The following is a 20,786-nucleotide window of genomic DNA, read 5'->3' on the forward strand; positions in this document are numbered from 1 at the left end:
GTGGATAAGCTGTGAAGTCTGGCAGTAGACGGGCTTCCTAGTGAGGTTTTGACGAGGATGAGATCTTCTCCCAGTTCACTCCGAGCAGTCACACTAGGCTTTATAGGCTCCTCTTTTATTCACTCAGGTTCTGGAAAGTAGCGCATAGAGCTGGGATACTGCAGAGCCTGGACCAAAAAAATGTTTTTAAATGTCATGCTAGTCAAAAATGAAGCTCAGAACTTTGTCGTGGTGGTTTAAGTTACTAATTTGGTTATACTTTGCAACATAAACAACGTCAAACTGAAGGCACTGTTGAATTTGTTGGAATTCTTTCAGGAGGAGAGAAGTTTGGTCAGAATTACTATAGGAGCAGCTAGGATTTGTCAGAATTCTTTTGTTAGCCGTTTGGATTGGTCCAGATTCATTTGGGAACAGGTGATATTGGTCCAGATTCTTTCAGGAACAGGCAGGATCTGTTAGAATTCTTTTTGGGAGCGGGTTGAATTGGTCTGAATTCTTTTGGGAACAGGCATATTTGGTCAGAATTCTGTCAGGAACAGGTGGGATCGGTCCAGATTCTTTTGGGAGAGGGTGGGATTGGTCAGGATTCTTTAGGGAAAAAGGGGCTGGGGAATAAATTCTTATTTTGAAAGTGGGCTGGACTGCGCAGAATTATTTTGGGAGTTGCTGGAATTGGTCCAGATTCTTTTGGGAGAGGGCGGGATTGGTTTGATTTCTTTCAGAAGCAGGCGGGATTAGGGAAAATCCCTTTCGGGGCATCGGGTGGAATTCTGATGGTCCGAGCTCTTTCTGGAGAGGGAGTGATTGGACAGGATTGTCTCGGGAGCAGGCAGACAGGTCAGAATTCCTTTGGAAGTTGGTGGGACTGGGAATCAAAAAGCTGTCCCACACCCCTCACTACTGTAGAGACTCTGGCTTAATCTACTGTTTTATGGCATGTAAGCCTACTTTCAGTCTCAGTATTGTTTCAACCTGAGCAGGTTCTTTGATCCGTCTTCTTACTGTAAATATCCGTCCAGTTCAAGCTTCAGAGTCGGCACGTTAGCGGCATGCAGTGCAGATCTCTGTGACCTTGGCTTGGAAGTCGCGTTCTTATCCCTGAGCCCGAGCTGAAACGGTTTATAACGGGAAGCTTGCTAAACGTGCGCACGGACCTGTGAATTTTATTGTGGTAAAGCTGCCATTTCACAGTAAGAAGGCCTTGAACTATTTTCAGCTCTAACATTCACACACTCGCTGTATCAGATGCGTGATTGGGCGCTTGGTTTTGCTGTGAGATGTGTGCGCTCTTGTTTAGGGAATCTGAAACAGGAATCGTGATCCATCCCAATGGAAGGCTTGGCATTTAGCATTTTTACTGCAGCCTGGCGTAATGAATGGGCTTCAGCTCTCCAGCAGCTGCTGCTTGTTCTGCTTGTTGGCAGCACATAGGGAGAGATGGACAGACAGATAACCAGACTTCCAAATACATGAAAGGTTTAGTCAGGAGGTTATTGCCACGGTGGGGTTGTGAGCAGAGATATTTATTCCAGTTTGATTTTCGAGTTCCCATCTGTTTTGAAGCAGAAAGTTAGCTAATTGTCTGGCATCACATATTGATCTTCGTTAACTCTAAAGCTTTATGCTGTGTTAGATTAAACTCGGATGTGGGAAATCTGAGCTTGGATTTACAACATTTTCTCAACCTCCGTGCGTTCAAGCTGCAAAGTAGAGAACAAAAACAACATAAAAATGAAAGAAAAACATGCTCCCGTGAAGAAAACTCGTCTCATGTTTGCTCTGTCTGAGCACCAACACTACTATAATCTCTTGTAAAAGCAGAGAATCAGAACTTTATGGTGTGAGAAGCCATGTTGATCTGACCTTATGTGCTGAACTCAGACTCGAGGGTCGAGGATTTCGTCCAGATTTGAAATTCGTACACAACAAGCGGCAGAAAAACTCTGATCTGATTAATAAACATTTTAAGAATTGGAGGACAGTGGTCTAATCGTCTAGTATGGAAGACGGTAGGGTTAGATGATGTGGGATCCACTAGTTTTACCCAGAAATCTAGCTGAACCGGAGAAACGAAGCGAGACTAGTTAACTAATCTGACACAGCCCAATTAAATATGAAGACAGCACTGTAATATCATAAACTTCAGTTCATTCTGAGATCTTTACTGGATAACTCTGGTACTTATCCTTTTTTTTTTAAAGAAAATTTAAACACAAATCTAACTGTTGGGATTGAGATGTTGACAGCGGGGACATATTAAGCGATACAGCGACATTAATCCAAAGAGGGTTGATGGTTTTATTAGATTTTTTTTTTTGCCATAGTTATTTACAAATTCTGCATCGTACACCAGCTCCCAAAGCAAAGGAGTCAGACTGAGGTTCACAGCGTTGTCCGATGTGGTAACACGAGACACCCAGAATGGCAGTGAGCTGTGAATCCTGTGCTCAGCTGTTAGGGGATAACGGAGCTGCTCCTGCTCCGTCCTCTCAACACAGTTCACACAAAGCTCCGGTCGTTTCCAACATGGCCGAAAACACCATACCACTAAACTTCATCACGGCAGCCTGTCGCCTACCCCAGACTTTCTACAGTGCCAGAGCATAAGTCACAATTCACACAATAAACTGTTTGATTACTGTGTGGTAGTGTGTGATTTTATTTTAGATAGATAGATAGATAGATAGATAGATAGATAGATAGCTATAGAGATGGATAGCTATAGAGATACATAGATAGATAGATAGATAGATAGCGACAGAGATAGATAGATAGATAGCTATATATATATATATAGAGAGAGAGAGATAGATAGATAGATAGATAGATAGATAGATAGCTATAGAGATAGAAAGATAGATAGCTATAGAGATGGATAGCTATAGAGATACATACATAGATAGATAGATAGATAGCTATAGAGAGAGAGAGAGATAGATAGATAGATAGATAGATAGATAGCGACAGAGATAGATTGATAGATAGCTATATATATATATATATATATATATAGAGAGAGAGAGAGAGAGATAGATAGATAGATAGATAGATAGATAGCTATAGAGATAGATAGAAAGATAGATAGCTATAGAGATGGATAGCTATAGAGATACATACATAGATAGATAGATAGATAGATAGCTATAGAGATAGATAGAAAGATAGATAGATAGCTATAGAGATAGATAGATAGAAAGATAGATAGCTATAGAGATACATAGATAGATAGATAGATAGATAGATAGCTATAGAGACAAAGATAGATTGATAGATAGCTATAGAGACAGATAGATAGATAGATAGATAGATAGATAGCTATAGAGATGGATAGCTATAGAGATACATAGATAGATAGATAGATAGCTATAGAGACATAGATAGATTGATAGATAGCTATAGAGACATAGATAGATAGCTATAGATGGAGATAGATAGCTATAGAGATTGATAAGATGGATGGATATAGATAGAAAGATAGAAAGCTATAGGGAAAGATAGCTATGGAGACAGATTGATAGAAAGATAGATAGCTATAGAGATATGTAGAGATTGTTAAGACAGATGGATGTAGAGAGAAGTAGAACAAGCATCAGTAAGCATCGAAATAAAACATAATAAAATGAAAAATATATTTACATTTTTCAATATTCCATTTTATATTTAACTCGAGATTTTAATTCTTTAATACAATTATGGATCTTGTGGATTGTTTTTTTTTTTTTTTTTTGAATTCTAGATCGAAATACTTTAAAAATAAACAGATTTTTAAGTAGAGAGTTAATAATACTAATGATGGAGGGAAAAAATTATTAAACTTTCTATGGGATAGAAACTTATATGCACTAGACATATGCACTAAGGCAGGGGTTATTACGTTGGGTTTTTTGAACCCATGGGGTAGTAGCGTGGACGGGGGTGGGGGGGGCTGTTTTGACATAACATTTAACCCCAAAAGGAGTCACACTGGAGAGGTTAAAAAAGTTACGAACCCCTACTCTTAGAGATTCTGATGACAAGTGTTTAGACTGTGTGAGTGGACAGTGTGTGTATATAATGTAATATAATTGTCGTGTGTTGTGCAGATGCTGGGTGGCGCTCCTCTCCCTGTGAACACGCTGGTGAAGATAAAGGAAGGGCTACTGAGACAACGGGAGATGGAGATCGAAAGGTGAGCTATGATCTATTCCCTGCTATAACTGGGGTGGGTGAAACGTCCAGCTGAAACCTGCCCCTGCTATAACCGGGGGAACTCGCCTGGACGCCCGGGCACCATCGTGACGCTGCGTGGAAGCGCCTTCTCATGAACGCAGATGATGCAGGGGCACCTGGCACGATGTATTCGCCGATTTCATACTACGATCAAATCTCGTGTCCTTAAAAGAAAAGATCCGGGATAGCGAATCTGGCTGTCTGGTTTGGTTTCCTCGCCAGAGCGTGCGTGCGTGTGTGTGTGTGTGCGCGACAGCCTGTCGACGTGCTAGTGTGAGTGGTGAGGAACGCGCTCTCCTGATTGCTGGGTGACCTTCAACTTGCAGACGCACAGAAACACACGATTGTATTACTATCCTTGTGAGGACCTTTCACTGACGTAGCCTTTAATGAAGCCAATTAATTCCATGCTACACTTAAAATGTTTATGCCTCTTTTGTTTATTTTTATTTTATTTTTTAAATAAAAGCAGTTTTCCTCATGGAAACCAGCCAAAGGTCGAAACTGTCAGATATTCCTGACCTTTTAGGTCTGTTTGATCCATTTGGTCTCCACCAAGATATAAAAACACACCCACACACATGAACACAGTGGGTTCAGCTCACAAACTGGCACTGTCACAGGACACACACACACACGCACACACGCAGTATTTTAAAGTTACACGCACGGTGCTGTCAGAATCTGTTCCACCATTTTATCATTAGATCCTCCTTTACTTGATGACATCTCTCATGTTGTGATGGAAGTCTGAGAGGATTTTATCCCTAAAACTATTCTTCTATCTTTTAGAAATAAACGCCCGGAGGTGTGTATAGGGCAGTATACACACCGTGGGTCAAAAGTTTGTGGACACCCGACCGAAATGTTTCTCGTGATGTTAAAAAGCTTTTGATCTGAAGGTGTGTGATTAGACGTGTGAAATCGGCGTCGTAGACAAAAATATAATCGTGCCGACGTATTCGTTTCTTTCATTAGAAAACTAACATCTTATTTACAAAATAAATCTTTATTTAAACGGACGACTCGGAGAGAAATATTCCGAAAAGCAGGAGATAAGAGTCCGGCGTCGGCGTGAACTCCTTTAATACTGTTTAAAAATCATCTCGGGGAAATTCCTCAAGAAATCGCTCGAGAAAACGCCAAGAACACATTTCTGGAAATTCTAGGTGAAAAGGGCGTCGACTTTGAAGATGATAAAATATTAAATTATTTTTGATTTATTTGGGATTTTTAATCACGACATAATTCCCATAGTTCCATTTGTGTTACTCCAGAGTTTTGATGACTTTATTATTATTCTAAAATGTGGAAAAATTGAAATAAAGAGTGAGTGTGTCTAAACTTTTGATAGTAGTGTAGTTCACAATGTGACACCCATAAATTCTGGTGCAGTTGAAGTACCATCAGGAGTCACGTGATTAGTTGGATATATAAATACACCGATTCCTGGAAGAACCCAGAGTTCTGAAGAACCTACACCAACAACATCATGACAATCAAAACATCTCCTGGACAGATTTCTGGAAACATATCAACTTTGAACACCGACATGCATTACTACTGTCCATCATTAATAAATATAAAGAACATGGCACGTTTCTAACAGGCTTGACCACTCCAGGATTCGTTCATTACTTGGACGGAGACAAGAAATAACGGCTTGTCCACCTTCGTTAACGAGTTATACGTTAAAACTGAAAGAGTCATGTGACCTACGTGCTACTTCATAACAACTATTTTATCGAAAACACGAGTCACTAATACATTTAACATTTGAATGACCGGTTTGTTTTTGTTTGTTTGTTTTTAAACAAATCAGATACGTTGTTGTTTAAAAAGCCATTGAAATCCGGAATGAAAAAGCAGTGAAGACGCTAAACACGTTTAAAAGGATTTTTTAAATGATTTCTGTCACCAGTATACTCAAACAGGTGCGACTCTTACGCTGTAGGCTTTTTCTTAAGCTCCCTGAAAGCAGACGGGTTTCTGTTGATGTGTTTATTTTAACTGTCTGTCCGCATTTCGTGGTTCGGCTCGGAATGTTAATTTAACGTGTTATTAACTTTCCATTTGTGCAAATGATCAAAAAAGCATGGCGGTAATAGCTCGTGATGTTATTTCACATTTTATACCTGTACAGACTATTAATAATGCATTACTGCCACCTACTGGATGCATTTTGAACTGCATTAACAAGCTTAATGAGAAAGATGGGTAATTATGTAACGGAAGTGTTTTAAGTGTGGTTTCGAGAACGAGTATACCGGTGCTCATTTGGAAACACGTATTACTCAACGCTTGTAAAATGCTTTTCGGCTGTACACTTAACGTCATCGAACCCCCGGCTTCTGTCACTTTTATGAAGGGTTTCTTCCTCAGCACGAGCCTTCATTTCTGATTCGCACCCATTTTCCAGATGTTTAGACGTTACCTTTTCATGTTGCTGTTTTTTTGTGTGCGTGTCGTCAGGTATTCATTAAGACACGATTCTCTTCGTCTGTAACGTATCAGCATATGTTCACACATCACTTCTTTTTAATTTCCCTTAAAGTGCACCTATTATGGTTTTTCAAATTTTACCTTTCCTGTAGCGTGACATAGAGCTGTTTGTGAATGTAAAAACGTCAAAAGTTTAACGATCAAAGCGCATGAGAAACGGAGTTTTCGACTCCCAAAAGAAGGAAGCGATTCTGAACAGCTGAAACGAGTCGTTAGTGATTCCAGACTTTACTTCCTGTACTAACCTACGTAGGTTTGTAGCAAAAAGGTCTTCGTCGGCCGCTCGCGAACAGACGGAGCTGAAACCGGAGATGCTAGTGGGCGTTTCCTTTTCGATACAGGCCGATCGCAGTAGACCAATCACAACACAGTGTAAAGCGCTTTGGATAAAAGCGCCATATAAGTGCGCCATTTACCATTTACAACAGACTGGGGCGTCTGACCAATCAGAGCAGAGTATGCTCTCTGAAAGAAGGTTAGAATGAATCATGTAGAACGGATCATTGAACGAGTCGTTTGTGACACTGGGGGAAAAGGTAACACAGTTTAAATTATGAGCACGTTAAAGTGTTTTGTTTTTGTTTTTTACCTCGGATGCGTGTAAATCTATTGTATGAGACCTTTAAAACAAAATTAGGCACATTTCAAAACCATAATAGGTGCGCTTTAAATGTAAAAGAATGTGGTTTTTGTTGAAGTATGACATTTACGTTGCATAACGGTCTAATCCTAACCCCCCCTCTCATGTCTCTGTATTCTCCAGGCAAAAGCAGCAGATCCTGCAGCTCCACGCCAGAATCAGGGAAAACGAGTTAAGGGCGCAGCAGGTCCTCCAGAACCAGAGAGGGCGCTGTGACGACTCATATGCGCTTAAAACAAAGGTACTTCGTTATGCACGAACTATACGCTATATGACGGAAGTTCTGATCCACGATGGTGTTAATCTCGACCTTCCTCCTCAGGAGAGCCCACTGGACAGCCCCGCGTCGTCCCTGCATAGCCCTCAGACTCCGGTGTGCTGCGAGAACGGAGAGCTGGCGCGCAGACTGGCCTCGTCCGAGCTCGAGGTCATCCACCTCAAAGAGTTCCTCAAGCAGAACACGCAGAAATACACAGAGGACATCAAGAAGCTGGAGGAGAAGGTCTGCTGCGTTTTAGACCGTGCCGAGAACCGCCGTGTGAATAAAACACGTAGGGGGTGTGCTGCTATTGGAAACTAATCAAAGACCGGCTGGTGTGATGCAGCTGATGCGGAGCAGAATTACTCTTACACCCCAAAGTTGATTATTTCCCTATAACAGCATGTCCCGAAGGGTTTTATTCCTCTTACACCACAGCAGTTTCACATCGATTAAGATGTTTCATTTGTTAACGAAGCAAGATTCCGTGCCGTACTTACGTTAAAAACGTTTTATTATTATTATTATTATTAACACAAAAATAGTGGGCGTTTTTTAGCTTTTTAATATCTAGCTTTAATATCAGATTTGTGTGTCGTTGCTAGAAGGGTGAGCACAAGTTTTATCACCCTTTTAGACCTTGATTTGAGTATAGTTTCTGGAATTAAAAGTGCGTGTGTGTGTGTGGTGTGGTCTAGATGAAGACGCGTGATCGCTACATCAGCAGTCTAAAGAAGAAATGTCAGCGAGAGCAGGAGCAGAATCAGGAAAAGCAGCAGCGCATCGAGACTCTGGAGAAATACCTGGCAGATCTGCCCTCGCTGGACGAGGTGCACACCCAGGCCCAGCAGGTATACAGTACACACACACACACACACACACACACACACACACACCCCACTTTGTGTACTGTTAGTGCTTTCCCACTGCTGCTCAATCCAATAAGAAAGCCATTTTGCCTGCTTTTGATCACTAATGCTAACAAAACTGAAGACTGAATAAAATAACCGCTGATCATGAGACACGGCGTTATAGCTCGTCAGTACACCGTGCCTCTGGTGCTCAAGTGTCCACAATGACTTTATTTATTTCAGCTGAACTCGGAACAAAGCAAATACTCTGAATATGCAAAGAAAAGAAAGCGTTGGAGTGAAATATGTGGAACTTTTTCCTGTTTAGTTTGTGCCAGTGTCACAGCACGAGTTATGAAAAAAAAGACACAACGGGCTGCAGGCGGTGCTGATTAATAAACACAGTAAACCTCCAGGATCACTCAACTCACAAAAATAATAAGGGTTTGTATCCAAAAAAAGAAGAAAAAAAACACAGTTTTATGAAAACTCTTCAGATTCCAGAGACATTATTTTATACTAACTCTGATAATGGTGGGTTTCAGCCTCTGTTCCTCTTTACACACTGATTTGGGTCTCGGAAAGGTCAGTCCGCTGTTCACACACACAGACACGTTATGGAAACGTGTGCGGCGCCTGTATGCGCTGCGCTCCGAGCTTCAAGCCCATCTTTCAGTATGTCTTTACATAAACCCTCCGTTATTAACCCCGAAACCAGTTCCAGATTAAAGCGTAACGAACACGTTTGTGTATCAACAACGCCGGCTCCGGAGCACCAGTCCCCCCGCGGCCGCGCGAACACGCCTGTAAAAGAGCATTTAATGTGACAACAATGTGTGCTCGCTTTTATTGTTTATGAACAAGCTGCTCACACTCGATTACGTCCACGTCGCCGCGTCCTGTAACACGTGCAAGCCGAGAGGAATGAATGTTCAAGTCGAAAACGAACGCTCAGCGACAGGCTGGTATTACCTGTACAGGAATCGGTGCTCTCGGACCTTACAGCAGCCGATTACGCGACGCTGATTGGTTTAACAGGATGTTTACGATGACGTGTTACTGGAGACTGTAAAACTGAGCCAGCAGGGGGCAGTAAAAAAAAAAAAAACAGTGATGTGACTGCTGTGCTCATATGTAAGCTGCAGGCAGGAACTAGTGAGATTTTTCTTAGTTTTTTTTAACCAGTGAGGGTGGTTACAGAGAATTTGGGATAGTCAGATGTTTGGTGTCACACAAGGCATATAAATGATGTACAAACAGGACTGTGTGTGTGTTGGGGGGGCATTCAATAATAATAATAATAATAATAATAATAATGGCATTTCAGCATTTACTTTGGAACCTGCCTGGAAAAAAAATAAATTGAGAAAGGATATGATATTTTAAAAATAAATAAATAAAAAGAAGTTGTCGTGTCTAGTGATTTTAATATAATTATAATGTAAATTTAATTCTATAATTACTAATAGATTTCATGGTTGCAAATTCCCTGTTCATGATTCAAACTTGATTATCAATATTGCTAAAAGTCTTGGTAGTAATATTATAAATGAAAAAAGACAACGGATACGGCATTTTAAAAAAAAAGTATGAAGTTATGTCATGTCCTTTCTGTCTTTTTTTTTTATATTATTTATTTCATTTTTAATATTATACGTTTCGTGATGCAAACGTACATTAACTGAATCATTTTTTGCTAAAATTTACTTGTCTAACAAAGTCATAGTAATATCTGTTGATGGCTTTCATTATTTATATATATGTGTGTGTGTGTGTGTGTGTGTGTGTGTATACACACACATGTAACTACCGGTCAAAAGTTTAGACATACTCATTCTTTATTTTTATTATGTATACATATGATTTCCTCCACATTTTATAATAATAATAATAAAGTCATCAAAACTCTGGAGTAACACAAATGGAACGATGGGAATTATGTCGTGATAAAAAATCCAAAATAAATCAGAATAATTTAATATTTTATCATCTTCAAAGTCGACGCCCTTTTCGCCTAGAATTTCCAGAAATGTGTTCTCGGCGTTTTCTCGAGCGATTTCTTGAGGAATTTCCCCGAGATGATTTTTAAACAGTATTAAAGGAGTTCACGCCGACGCCGGACTCTTATCTCCTGCTTTTCGGAATATTTCTCTCCGAGTCGTCCGTTTAAATAAAGATGATTTTGTAAATATGATGTTAGTTTTCTAATGAAAGAAACGAATACGTCGACACGATTATATTTTTGTCTACGACGCCGATTTCACACGTCTAATCACACACCTTCGGATCAAAAGCTTTTTAACATCACGAGAAACATTTCGGTCGGGTGTCCACAAACTTTTGACTGGAAGTGTATATTTGAGATATATATATATATATATATATATATATATAAAAACAAACTACAGGAGTAGGCAGTATGGCCTGAACGCATATTTTGGAGCGAATTTCTCGCTTCGCTGCAACTAGAGAATAAACAAAGCGATGTTTATGTCACTTTCCCCTGAACTCCACCTCCAGCTAACGACCTCCAGCTTTTACTAATCTAATCAGCACAAGGTCATTTTCCCAGTCGTCCCATAATGGAGCTAGCTCGCTAACATTATAGCCAACACGAGGCAGCATGACGGCGAGGATCTGTTGCGCTGCTTGCATTACCGCAGTCGGTTATCGATGTAAATGAAAGCAACTCTTCTTCCTGAAGCACAGCCACAATAACATCTATTTCATGATACGACCTGATCAGATGAAGCGCAAGGACACACACTCGCTGACGAGCCCTTACCTTTGAGTGTATGTGTAATTATTGATGTGTGTGTGTCAGTTGGAGGAGGTTCAGACGAAGGCGCAGACGCTGCAGGACACAGCGGCACAGCTGGAGCGGAGCTTAGAGGAGAGCCGCACTCGTCTGCAGGAGAAAGACGCACTCATCGAGAGACAGGCCAAGAGGGAGAAGGAGCTGATGGCTGCCGTGCAGAGGTTTTTCTTCGTTTTTTTTTTTGCCTTTACAAAGAAAATAATACACAAAAGCTCCCATTTCTCCTCATTTTCATCACTTCACATTCATTTCAGGGCTAAATTTAACAACCAACCCCGAATGGCCCAGATGTGTATCAGTAATCACTGGGTATCAGTTTTTAAAGATTGTTGCTAGTCCCTGATGTACTGCTCATACTCCGGTTAAAGCAGGACGCCATGATGGCCGGAAAAATCCCCAGAAATGTCCAGGCGCTTTCACTGAGGAACAGTTTAATCACCAAAATGTATTTCTGCTCATGTTGATCCCATTTCTACAGTTACACATCTTATCCACAGAACCAGACACTGTGTCTGACTTTGTGTGGTCAAACAATTAGAAACGATTGAAAACCATCAGTCTCTCTGTCTCTACTCTGTCCACAGTCTGCAGGAGAAGGTGGAGAAGTGTCTGGAGGACGGAGTGCGCTTGCCCATGCTGGACCTGAAGCAGCTGGAGAGGGAGAACACGCGTCTCCTGGAACAGCAGTCTCACAACCGGACGGTACCAAATCTCACCCCCAAATCTCACCCCCCACATCTCACCCGCCAAATCTCACCCGCCACATCTCACCCGCCACATCTCACCCGCCAAATCTCACCCGCCACATCTCACCCCCCCAAATCTCACCCGCCACATCTCACCCGCCACATCTCACCCGCCACATCTCACCCGCCACATCTCACCCGCCACATCTCACCCGCCAAATCTCACCCGCCACATCTCACCCGCCACATCTCACCCGCCAAATCTCACCCGCCACATCTCACCCGCCACATCTCACCCCCCCAAATCTCACCCGCCAAATCTCACCCGCCACATCTCACCACATCTCACCCGCCACATCTCACCCGCCAAATCTCACCCCCCAAATCTCACCCCCCAAATCTCACCCGCCACATCTCACCCGCCAAATCTCACCCGCCAAATCTCACCCGCCACATCTCACCACATCTCACCCGCCACATCTCACCCGCCAAATCTCACCCGCCACATCTCACCCGCCAAATCTCACCCGCCACATCTCACTCCCCAAATCTCACCCCCCAAATCTCACCCGCCACATCTCACCCGCCAAATCTCACCCGCCACATCTCACCCGCCAAATCTCACCCGCCACATCTCACCCGCCACATCTCACCCGCCACATCTCACCCGCCAAATCTCACCCGCCACATCTCACCCGCCACATCTCACCCGCCACATCTCACTCCCCAAATCTCACCCCCCAAATCTCACCCGCCACATCTCACCCGCCAAATCTCACCCGCCACATCTCACCCGCCAAATCTCACCCGCCACATCTCACCCGCCACATCTCACCCGCCACATCTCACCCGCCAAATCTCACCCGCCACATCTCACCCGCCAAATCTCACCCGCCAAATCTCACCCGCCACATCTCACCCGCCACATCTCACCCCCCCAAATCTCACCCGCCACATCTCACCCGCCACATCTCACCCGCCAAATCTCACCCGCCACATCTCACCCGCCACATCTCACCCCCCCAAATCTCACCCGCCACATCTCACCCGCCACATCTCACCCGCCACATCTCACCCGCCAAATCTCACCCGCCACATCTCACCCGCCACATCTCACCCCCCCAAATCTCACCCGCCACATCTCACCCGCCACATCTCACCCGCCACATCTCACCCGCCACATCTCACCCCCCCAAATCTCACCCGCCACATCTCACCCGCCACATCTCACCCGCCACATCTCACCCGCCAAATCTCACCCGCCACATCTCACCCGCCACATCTCACCCCCCCAAATCTCACCCGCCACATCTCACCCGCCAAATCTCACCCGCCACATCTCACCCGCCACATCTCACCCCCCCAAATCTCACCCGCCACATCTCACCCGCCACATCTCACCCGCCACATCTCACCCGCCACATCTCACCCCCCAAATCTCACCCGCCACATCTCACCCGCCAAATCTCACCCGCCACATCTCACCCGCCACATCTCACCCGCCACATCTCACCCCCCCAAATCTCACCCGCCACATCTCACCCGCCACATCTCACCCGCCACATCTCACCCGCCAAATCTCACCCGCCAAATCTCACTCACCACATCTCACCCACCATATTTCACTCAATACATTACACCTACTGGAACAGAACAGGAAGTAGTTTTTGTTGTTGCAATTTTTTAAACCGTTATTTCAGGGCTTTTTTTTTTCATTCTTTTTAGTACACTCCACCTGCACAGCAAAATGTTTTCCCCACACACACACATGAAGTGCACCTAACACTCTCACTCACACGCACACACACACACACACACACACACACACACACACACGAAGTACATCTAACACAAGCACACACACCTTTTAGACTTTAGTTGGAGGTAACTGCTCAGTCTGATGATGTACTCTGTTTTCAGCTGATCGACAGCCAGAAGCAGCAGATCGACAGACTCACCCTGGAGTTAACGGTAAGCCACTCGGACTCTGGGAACTCGGTGTTCTCGTCTCACACACTGCACAGGTACAGGGTGTAGGGTGTGTGTGTGTGTGTGTGTGTGTGTGTGTAGGGTTGTGTTAATAGGTTTGTTCGATTTGTGTCCAAACACAAATGAAAAGAGCATTAAAAAAAAAGAAACTGTAAAACATTTCTCATTTATTTATATATATATATATATATATATACACACACACACATACATATACATACATACATACGTACGTAGAGTACATGTACAACACACGCTGTTGTTTTATTCCCTGTTATACCTGTCTGATTCTGATTGGATTAGAAGGTGTTGATTAATTTTCTAGAACCGCAGCTCTGGCAGATTTATATTAATGTTCTAATATGTTGTAAACGTACACAGGGAATGTAAAAACGTGTTATTTAAAGTCCACGTGAAGTGCCTTGAAACGTGCAGCGTTATTCGGTGTGTCGACGTAATATCCGCTGAAAAAGGAAGTCAGGGCGGGACATACTGGGTGGCTCCTCCCCTTTTAAAAATAGCCAATAGCTATTTATATAGAGTGTGTGAGATGAGGGAGTGAGGGAGATGGAGAGAGAGAGTGAGAGAGATGGAGTGAGAGAGAGAGCTGCTATACTGTAAGTGAAAACAGGAATGAACTTGTTTTCATGGCGTTTCACATTAAATGGAAATGATAAGTAGATCTTTAATATATAAATTGGAATCATTGTAAAATCACTCTGGTATACATGAATAAAACAGCGAGGCGTGCCGTTACAGAAAAATAATCAACAGCGTGTGGGATGTGGTGTGACGTGGTCCGAGATGAAGCGGTTATCACCCTGTTATTTCCCCTAGAACAGCACGCTCGAAGGGTTCTTTAACCCACTGACTGACTCATTAGGGCTGTTGACGCTTCTCTCAGTAAGCTCCTGGCTTTTACTGCTAAACCAGATGTTTTATTTGCCATGTACTTCTGAACCGAACACTCCACACACCGACCCAAGCCTTCCAAACTTTCCCAGACCAGTAATCCGTGAGGAAGCGCCGCATGGGTGGAGCGGAGCCGCTCGAGTGTGCTCTGTGAAACGAATGTTCTGTCTGTCTGTCTCAGGCACTGGAGAAGAAGCTGCAGAAGGAGAGAGCCATCACGCAGGAGCTCCATCAGCAGCTCGTAGAGAGAGAGGAGGACCTGAAGACGCTGTCTAAAAGCGTCCATCAGGTACAGCAGGGGTCCTGACACAACTGTCTGCAGCGCAGCTCTGTTTAAAAGTGTTTTCACAATCACATACCGTTCTCCTTTAGTGTGAGACTAAAGAAAAGAGAGAATAAAAAAACGTTGGCTGACTCGTGAGTCTCGTGCATTTATTAGTCAGAAATCAATCCAGCGATTGATAGAAAGTTAAACAAACCTTTGACTGTGTAGAATCTGTAGAACTGGCGATGGATATCGCAGTCAGTCGTTCAGGGAAAGCAGCGGAGATCAGAGCTGGAGCTCTTCATCGCTCATCCCACCGAACCCCATCCGTCTTCCTGTGTTAAATCGAGCTGAACTTCAGTCTAACTCACTGTCTGAGTCTGTCGAAAACATCTCCGCTCACGAGAAAAAAGGCGTCGAAACAGCAGCGGTCTATTTCAGTATCGCCGAGTACACACACACTCACACACGTCTGTGTATGATCTCACCGCGTTTCAGCAGACGTGACAGACGCACTTCATCATCGTCCCAAAATAACACAGACCAACATCAGCGACTGGAATATTCATCACACACGTTAAATACTCACAGATACAAATCTAAACCTGTAAAATCGTTCCGAAACCGCGAGCGTGCGAAGCGCGTTACTGCGTGCGCTCTTTCACATTTCACTCACAAAGTCATGGGACGCTTCATCAGACCACAGAGTCACATCAGCAGCGTTCAGTTCGGTCATCCCATTCATTCACCCGGCTCCCGAGGTCAGTGATCAGGGCGCAGATCAGGGCGTCGGCCGTTTGAAGTTCCGTCCCGATCGGAAAATCCTTAGCGTGCTCGCTAAAACATCCCACAATGCACCGCAAAAACCAGGCAGCGTCGACGCTCATCGTGTTCCCTTACAGGAAATGATGTCACGTCGTCTGAAGCGTCTGAGCTCGGGGGGAAAAACCTCAGCCAACTTCAGCTACAAATCTACGTCGTCGTGGCGCTCACAGGATTATTTAAATGAGCGACTTTTAACTTTATATGAGGTTCTGTATACAGCACTCGTGTACACCATGTACCGATTCCCCACCGAGGGAGCTGATCGAGACACACCCGATGGTTTCCTTTTGTTGTTGTTTTTTTTTAATGTGCCTAAAGTAAAAGAAGTCATCCAAAACACTTCATTCCAAAAAGGTTTGTGTGTAGTGTGCACTGTTGTGTTATTTCACCAGTGTCATCCATGTTCTTGTTCTTATTGTGAGGTCTATAAGCACAATGAGAGCTCGATAATCCAGTCAAAGTCCTCGCCCCATAGAGCGCAGGAGTTGTTTTATTTTGTTTGTTTTGTTTTATAAATATACACTACCGGTCAAAAGTTTGTGGACGCGCGTCTGAAATGTTTCTCGTGATGTTAAAAAGCTTTTGATCTGAAGGTGTGTGATTAAACGTGTGAAATCGGCGTCGTAGACAAAAATATAATCGTGCCGACGTATTCGTTTCTTTCATTAGAAAACTAACATCATATTTACAAAATAAATCTTTATTTAAACGGACGACTCGGAGAGAAATATTCCGAAAAGCAGGAGATAAGAGTCCGGCGTCGGCGTGAACTCCTTTAATACTGTTTAAAAATCATCTCGGGGAAATTCCTCAAGAAATCGCTCGAGAAAACGCCGAGAATACATTTCTGGAATATTCTAGGCGAAAAGGGCGTCGACTTTGAAGATGATAAAATACGAAATTATTCTGATTTATTTAGGATTTTTAATCACGACATAATTCCCATAGTTCCATTTGTGTTACTCCAGAGTTTTGATGACTTTAATATTCTACAATGTGGAGGAAATAATAAAAATGAAGAATGAGTGTCTAAACTTTTGACTGGTAGTGTATATATAAAAATGAAGTGTGTGTGTGTGTGTGTGTGTGTGCGCAGAAACAGCAGCATGTGGATAACGGCTCCGTGATGCAGGAAGCGGGCTCTCTGCTAAAGGAAATGTCTCTGTGTCTGCTGGACCTGAAGGCTCTGTGCAGCATCCTCACCCAGAGAGCGCAGGGCAAGGAACCGAACCTGGCACTGCTGCTGGGCATCAAATGTAAGTGTCACTACACCGTCATGAAGAATCGCTTTCATACAGCGCACGATATAAAACACAGCCTATTAACTACACTGACGCCCAGCCCCAGATTTCTGCCTGAAGAAGATTGAAGAAAAATCCATTATTTCTAGAGTACCTGTGATTTTGTTTACTATTTTATAGCAAATAAATGAACTCGGTAAAAGTCCGAGTATCATTAAGCAAACAGAAACCGATACACAAACTGCAAACACACCGCACGTCTTACTCTGGAGGTCGTTGGTGGAAGATCGCGACATCACTGAGCAGGATAAAGCTCTTACTCCGCTGACACAAATATATTCTTTTCCCGTTTGATTTTCGGCTGAATTTTCAAAATCCGTTTAAAAATAAATCAAATTTAAAAAAGCGAAACCATTTCAATGTAAAAGCATGGATTAAATGGACACGACGCGTGGAAAAAGCTGAGCTTTATTGTCCAACTGTGCAAGCAACATAAGAGGGAAAGGTACTAAAGCATGATTAAGCGTTAACACCTCAGCACCTGCTCCAGGTCCGAGACAGGATCTCTCTCAGAATCGTTACCCGCGTTTCCATAAAACCTCTTTTCCCCCCGTTCCAGCCATGAGCTGCTCGTCCGACGAGAGCGAGAAGCCGCAGGTGGAGGACGGGTTGCGGGCCAAGCTGCTGGAGGTGCGTCAGCTGAGGGAGGACATCGACGAGCTGCGCACCATCATCTCCGACCGCTACGCGCAGGACATGGGGGAGAACTGCGTGACGCAGTGAGCGCCGCCCTAGAGGCCGAGCCACCGCTTCTCTCTCTCTCTCGCTCAGACACACAAGGGAAAAGGAGAATAAATCCGTCTGACTACTGAATGTTGGACCAAGCTGTGAATCGAGTTTACACCTCTGAGTCTTTGTAGCTCCGTGTTCATCTCCAACTTCTGAGATCTTCATATTGTGTTTTTTTTTTATTTTTTTTATTCAGGACCGTGGGAAAGGCCACGAGTCATTTCCTTACCGTATTTTCCGGACTACGAGTCGCGGCACTCTAAATTCAAAATCAGGCTCTACATCGCTTTGTTTACTCACATTTTCATTTCACACTATTGCAGGTTAATTCTAGCGCACGTGACGTAACGTGACGATCCACAGCCGTAGCCGAGAGCCGATCTGCTTGCGGCTACACGTTGGTGGTCACCGTGAGAAAAACGCAGATTTGTAACTTTATCGCACTTAAAGAAACCAAACATCTCGTCATCCAGAAAATACGGGAAGGGAGCGAGGCGGTGATGAGATCACACCGTGGGTGTTCAGAAATCACAGCAATGCAAAGGGAGCTACAGCACACACACACACTCGGAGTGTGGAAGTGTGTGAAGTGGTTCCCACTGCTCCATCAAGTGCCTTGTGATGTTCCAGTGCATTCGCTGATTGTTTTACGTCTCCAAAGCCCAAACCGTGACACATCCTCAGTCTCACCAAAAAGAGCTTCACCTCCTCCATCCAACGCTGTGGGTCGCGGGTCGACACCGAGGCAGATTGCGCTCATTTACACACACACACACACAGGTCTTCCATTCAGCACCTTGTATTTGAGTGTGACGTTGAATCCTTTATGTTTTTGTAAAAAAAAAGTGTGCGTATTATTGTTTTTTCTTCTAATAGGACTCTGTATTAACAATATAAACAATCCAGGCTCAGTGGAACGCTCGAACAGCGCATGATAAACAAACCCGTACATGAGAAATTGTCCTGGATTTCAGGTAACGGTTTTAAATACTTTTTTTTTTTTTTCCTTGTAGTAGATCAGCGTAAAGATCAGGGGCTGTGTAGAAACTGCTCAGATGTTACCGTCAGATTTCACGGGGGGTTTGTACTTTACTTAACAGAATTGCAGAGTTTTGTTACAGTTTAAACGTTAAGACCACGCAAATAAACAAATAAGAAGACTCAGGTATATAAAGCCGACAGCGTTAAGACTCCACCCTGACGGTGGACGAGCTTTGCGTTCTCATTTCAAAAAGGGATTTTAACTCCACAAGCGTCGTCTCGTCTCACATCGGAGCTGTCCTTTTTGTCCTCCATTTTGACCCGGTATAGGACGATTTCTTATTCCCTGTAATATATTATTATATATATTAAAAAAAACAACATATATGCTCGGTCGTGACAACCTGTGCACAGACGTTTTCTGGACAGTGAATGTTTTTGGATATTTATTTCTAAGATGTTTCCACTAACGTATCGAGCTGGTAAAATTAGCTTTGTTTTGTGTGTGTGTGTCGTAGAGGCGTAGGTGTGTTTGAGTGTTTTATCGCTCCAGACGGAGTTTGTGCAGGAACAGACGGTCTCTGAAGCTGGTTGGACATGCTATGCAACCTCATATTTACCAGCATAGAATTCAGCAGACATTGCTTTCCTGTGCCTTTATAAATCTATGCAGCAGAGTTGTGTGTGTGTCCGTAATCGATATGATGAGTGAAGCCATAGGCACAAACAATGCAGATTTCTACTCAGGTTAAGTGATGAAGAACCTGATGGGGAGTGTGTGTGTGTGTGTGTGGTGCATGTTAGAGAGGTGTGAGAGCAGAAGGGGGGGGTGGGGGAGGGGAGACAGATGTGCATGGTTGTCATGGCCAATTGTGATCACACTGTGTGCGCTGGAGGCTGCTGGTTGGCTTCACTTCTCTCTCTCGTACTTTAAGCTTTTAGTTTTTCAGCTCGACTTTCCACATGCCAAAGCTCTATTTATGTACATTTACAGAAAGTATCGACTCGTATTTTTTCATGTAAAACAAAAAGGACAAAAATGTTTGCTTTCCATTTGTACAGAGAACAAATAAAATATTTTTCTACAAGTAGTCATGTGATCATGTGTGTATTTTTGTTTTGGCTGAGGGACATTTCTATTCTATATTTTGGGGTGAGGGACTTTTGTTTTTAGGAAAGGCAACGTGTTATTTTGGAGGCATTTCTCTTCGATTTTGAGAAGGTACAGGTGCATCTCACTTAGAGTTCACAAAGTGGAATCTGATTTGTTGAAGTGAAATTTCAAGCCGTTTTTTGGTTTTGTTTTAATCTCACTGGATTACTGATTTCTGTGAGCTGTAAATCGTAATCATTATCTCAATATTAGAATAAAGAATTTATAACACAGAAATGTCGACCTGAGAAGAACCCTAATCAGTTAATTAACTCAAAACCCCTGCAAAGGTTTCCTGAGGCTTTAATCTCTGTCTGGTTCAGTACACAACCAGAGTCACGGGGAAGATGAAAGTAAATGCTGCATTTCGTTTGGAAATCAAGGTTCCAGAGTCTGGAAGACGAGTGGACAGACACAGAATCCAAGCTGCTTAAAGTCCAGTGTGAAGTTTCCACAGTTTAAAGTCTGTTTAAAGTCCAGTGTGAAGTTTCCACAGTCAGTGATGATTTGGGTTGCCAGGTCATCTGCTGGTGTTGGTCCACTGTGTTTTCTCGAGTCGAGAGACGATGCGGCGTCTACCAGGAGATTTTAAAGAACTTCATGCTTCCATCTGCTGACGAGCTTTATGGAGATGCTGATTTCCTTTTCCAGCAGGACTCTGCA

At 43.4% G+C, this 20,786-nt stretch overlaps 1 protein-coding gene across 3 annotated transcripts in view; it reads left to right on the plus strand.

The window, feature by feature from the left end:
• The window catches only part of cep85l (centrosomal protein 85, like), a 62,766-nt gene extending 42,705 nt beyond the window's left edge, over nucleotides 1-20,061 (plus strand). For all 3 annotated transcript variants that reach the window (XM_017455996.3, XM_017455995.3, XM_053675546.1), the window contains 10 exons: nucleotides 4,086-4,171; nucleotides 7,478-7,595; nucleotides 7,677-7,856; nucleotides 8,312-8,464; nucleotides 11,289-11,443; nucleotides 11,867-11,984; nucleotides 13,889-13,939; nucleotides 15,051-15,158; nucleotides 17,056-17,215; nucleotides 17,820-20,061. In XM_017455996.3, the coding sequence (XP_017311485.1) occupies nucleotides 4,086-4,171; nucleotides 7,478-7,595; nucleotides 7,677-7,856; nucleotides 8,312-8,464; nucleotides 11,289-11,443; nucleotides 11,867-11,984; nucleotides 13,889-13,939; nucleotides 15,051-15,158; nucleotides 17,056-17,215; nucleotides 17,820-17,983 (1,293 nt within the window). In that variant the 3' untranslated portion in view covers nucleotides 17,984-20,061. The remainder of the gene's footprint in view (nucleotides 1-4,085; nucleotides 4,172-7,477; nucleotides 7,596-7,676; nucleotides 7,857-8,311; nucleotides 8,465-11,288; nucleotides 11,444-11,866; nucleotides 11,985-13,888; nucleotides 13,940-15,050; nucleotides 15,159-17,055; nucleotides 17,216-17,819) is intronic.
• The last annotated feature ends 725 nt before the right edge of the window (nucleotides 20,062-20,786 follow it).

This window comes from Ictalurus punctatus, chromosome 25, assembly GCF_001660625.3.
Source record: "Ictalurus punctatus breed USDA103 chromosome 25, Coco_2.0, whole genome shotgun sequence".
NCBI classification, from domain to species: Eukaryota; Metazoa; Chordata; class Actinopteri; order Siluriformes; family Ictaluridae; genus Ictalurus; species Ictalurus punctatus.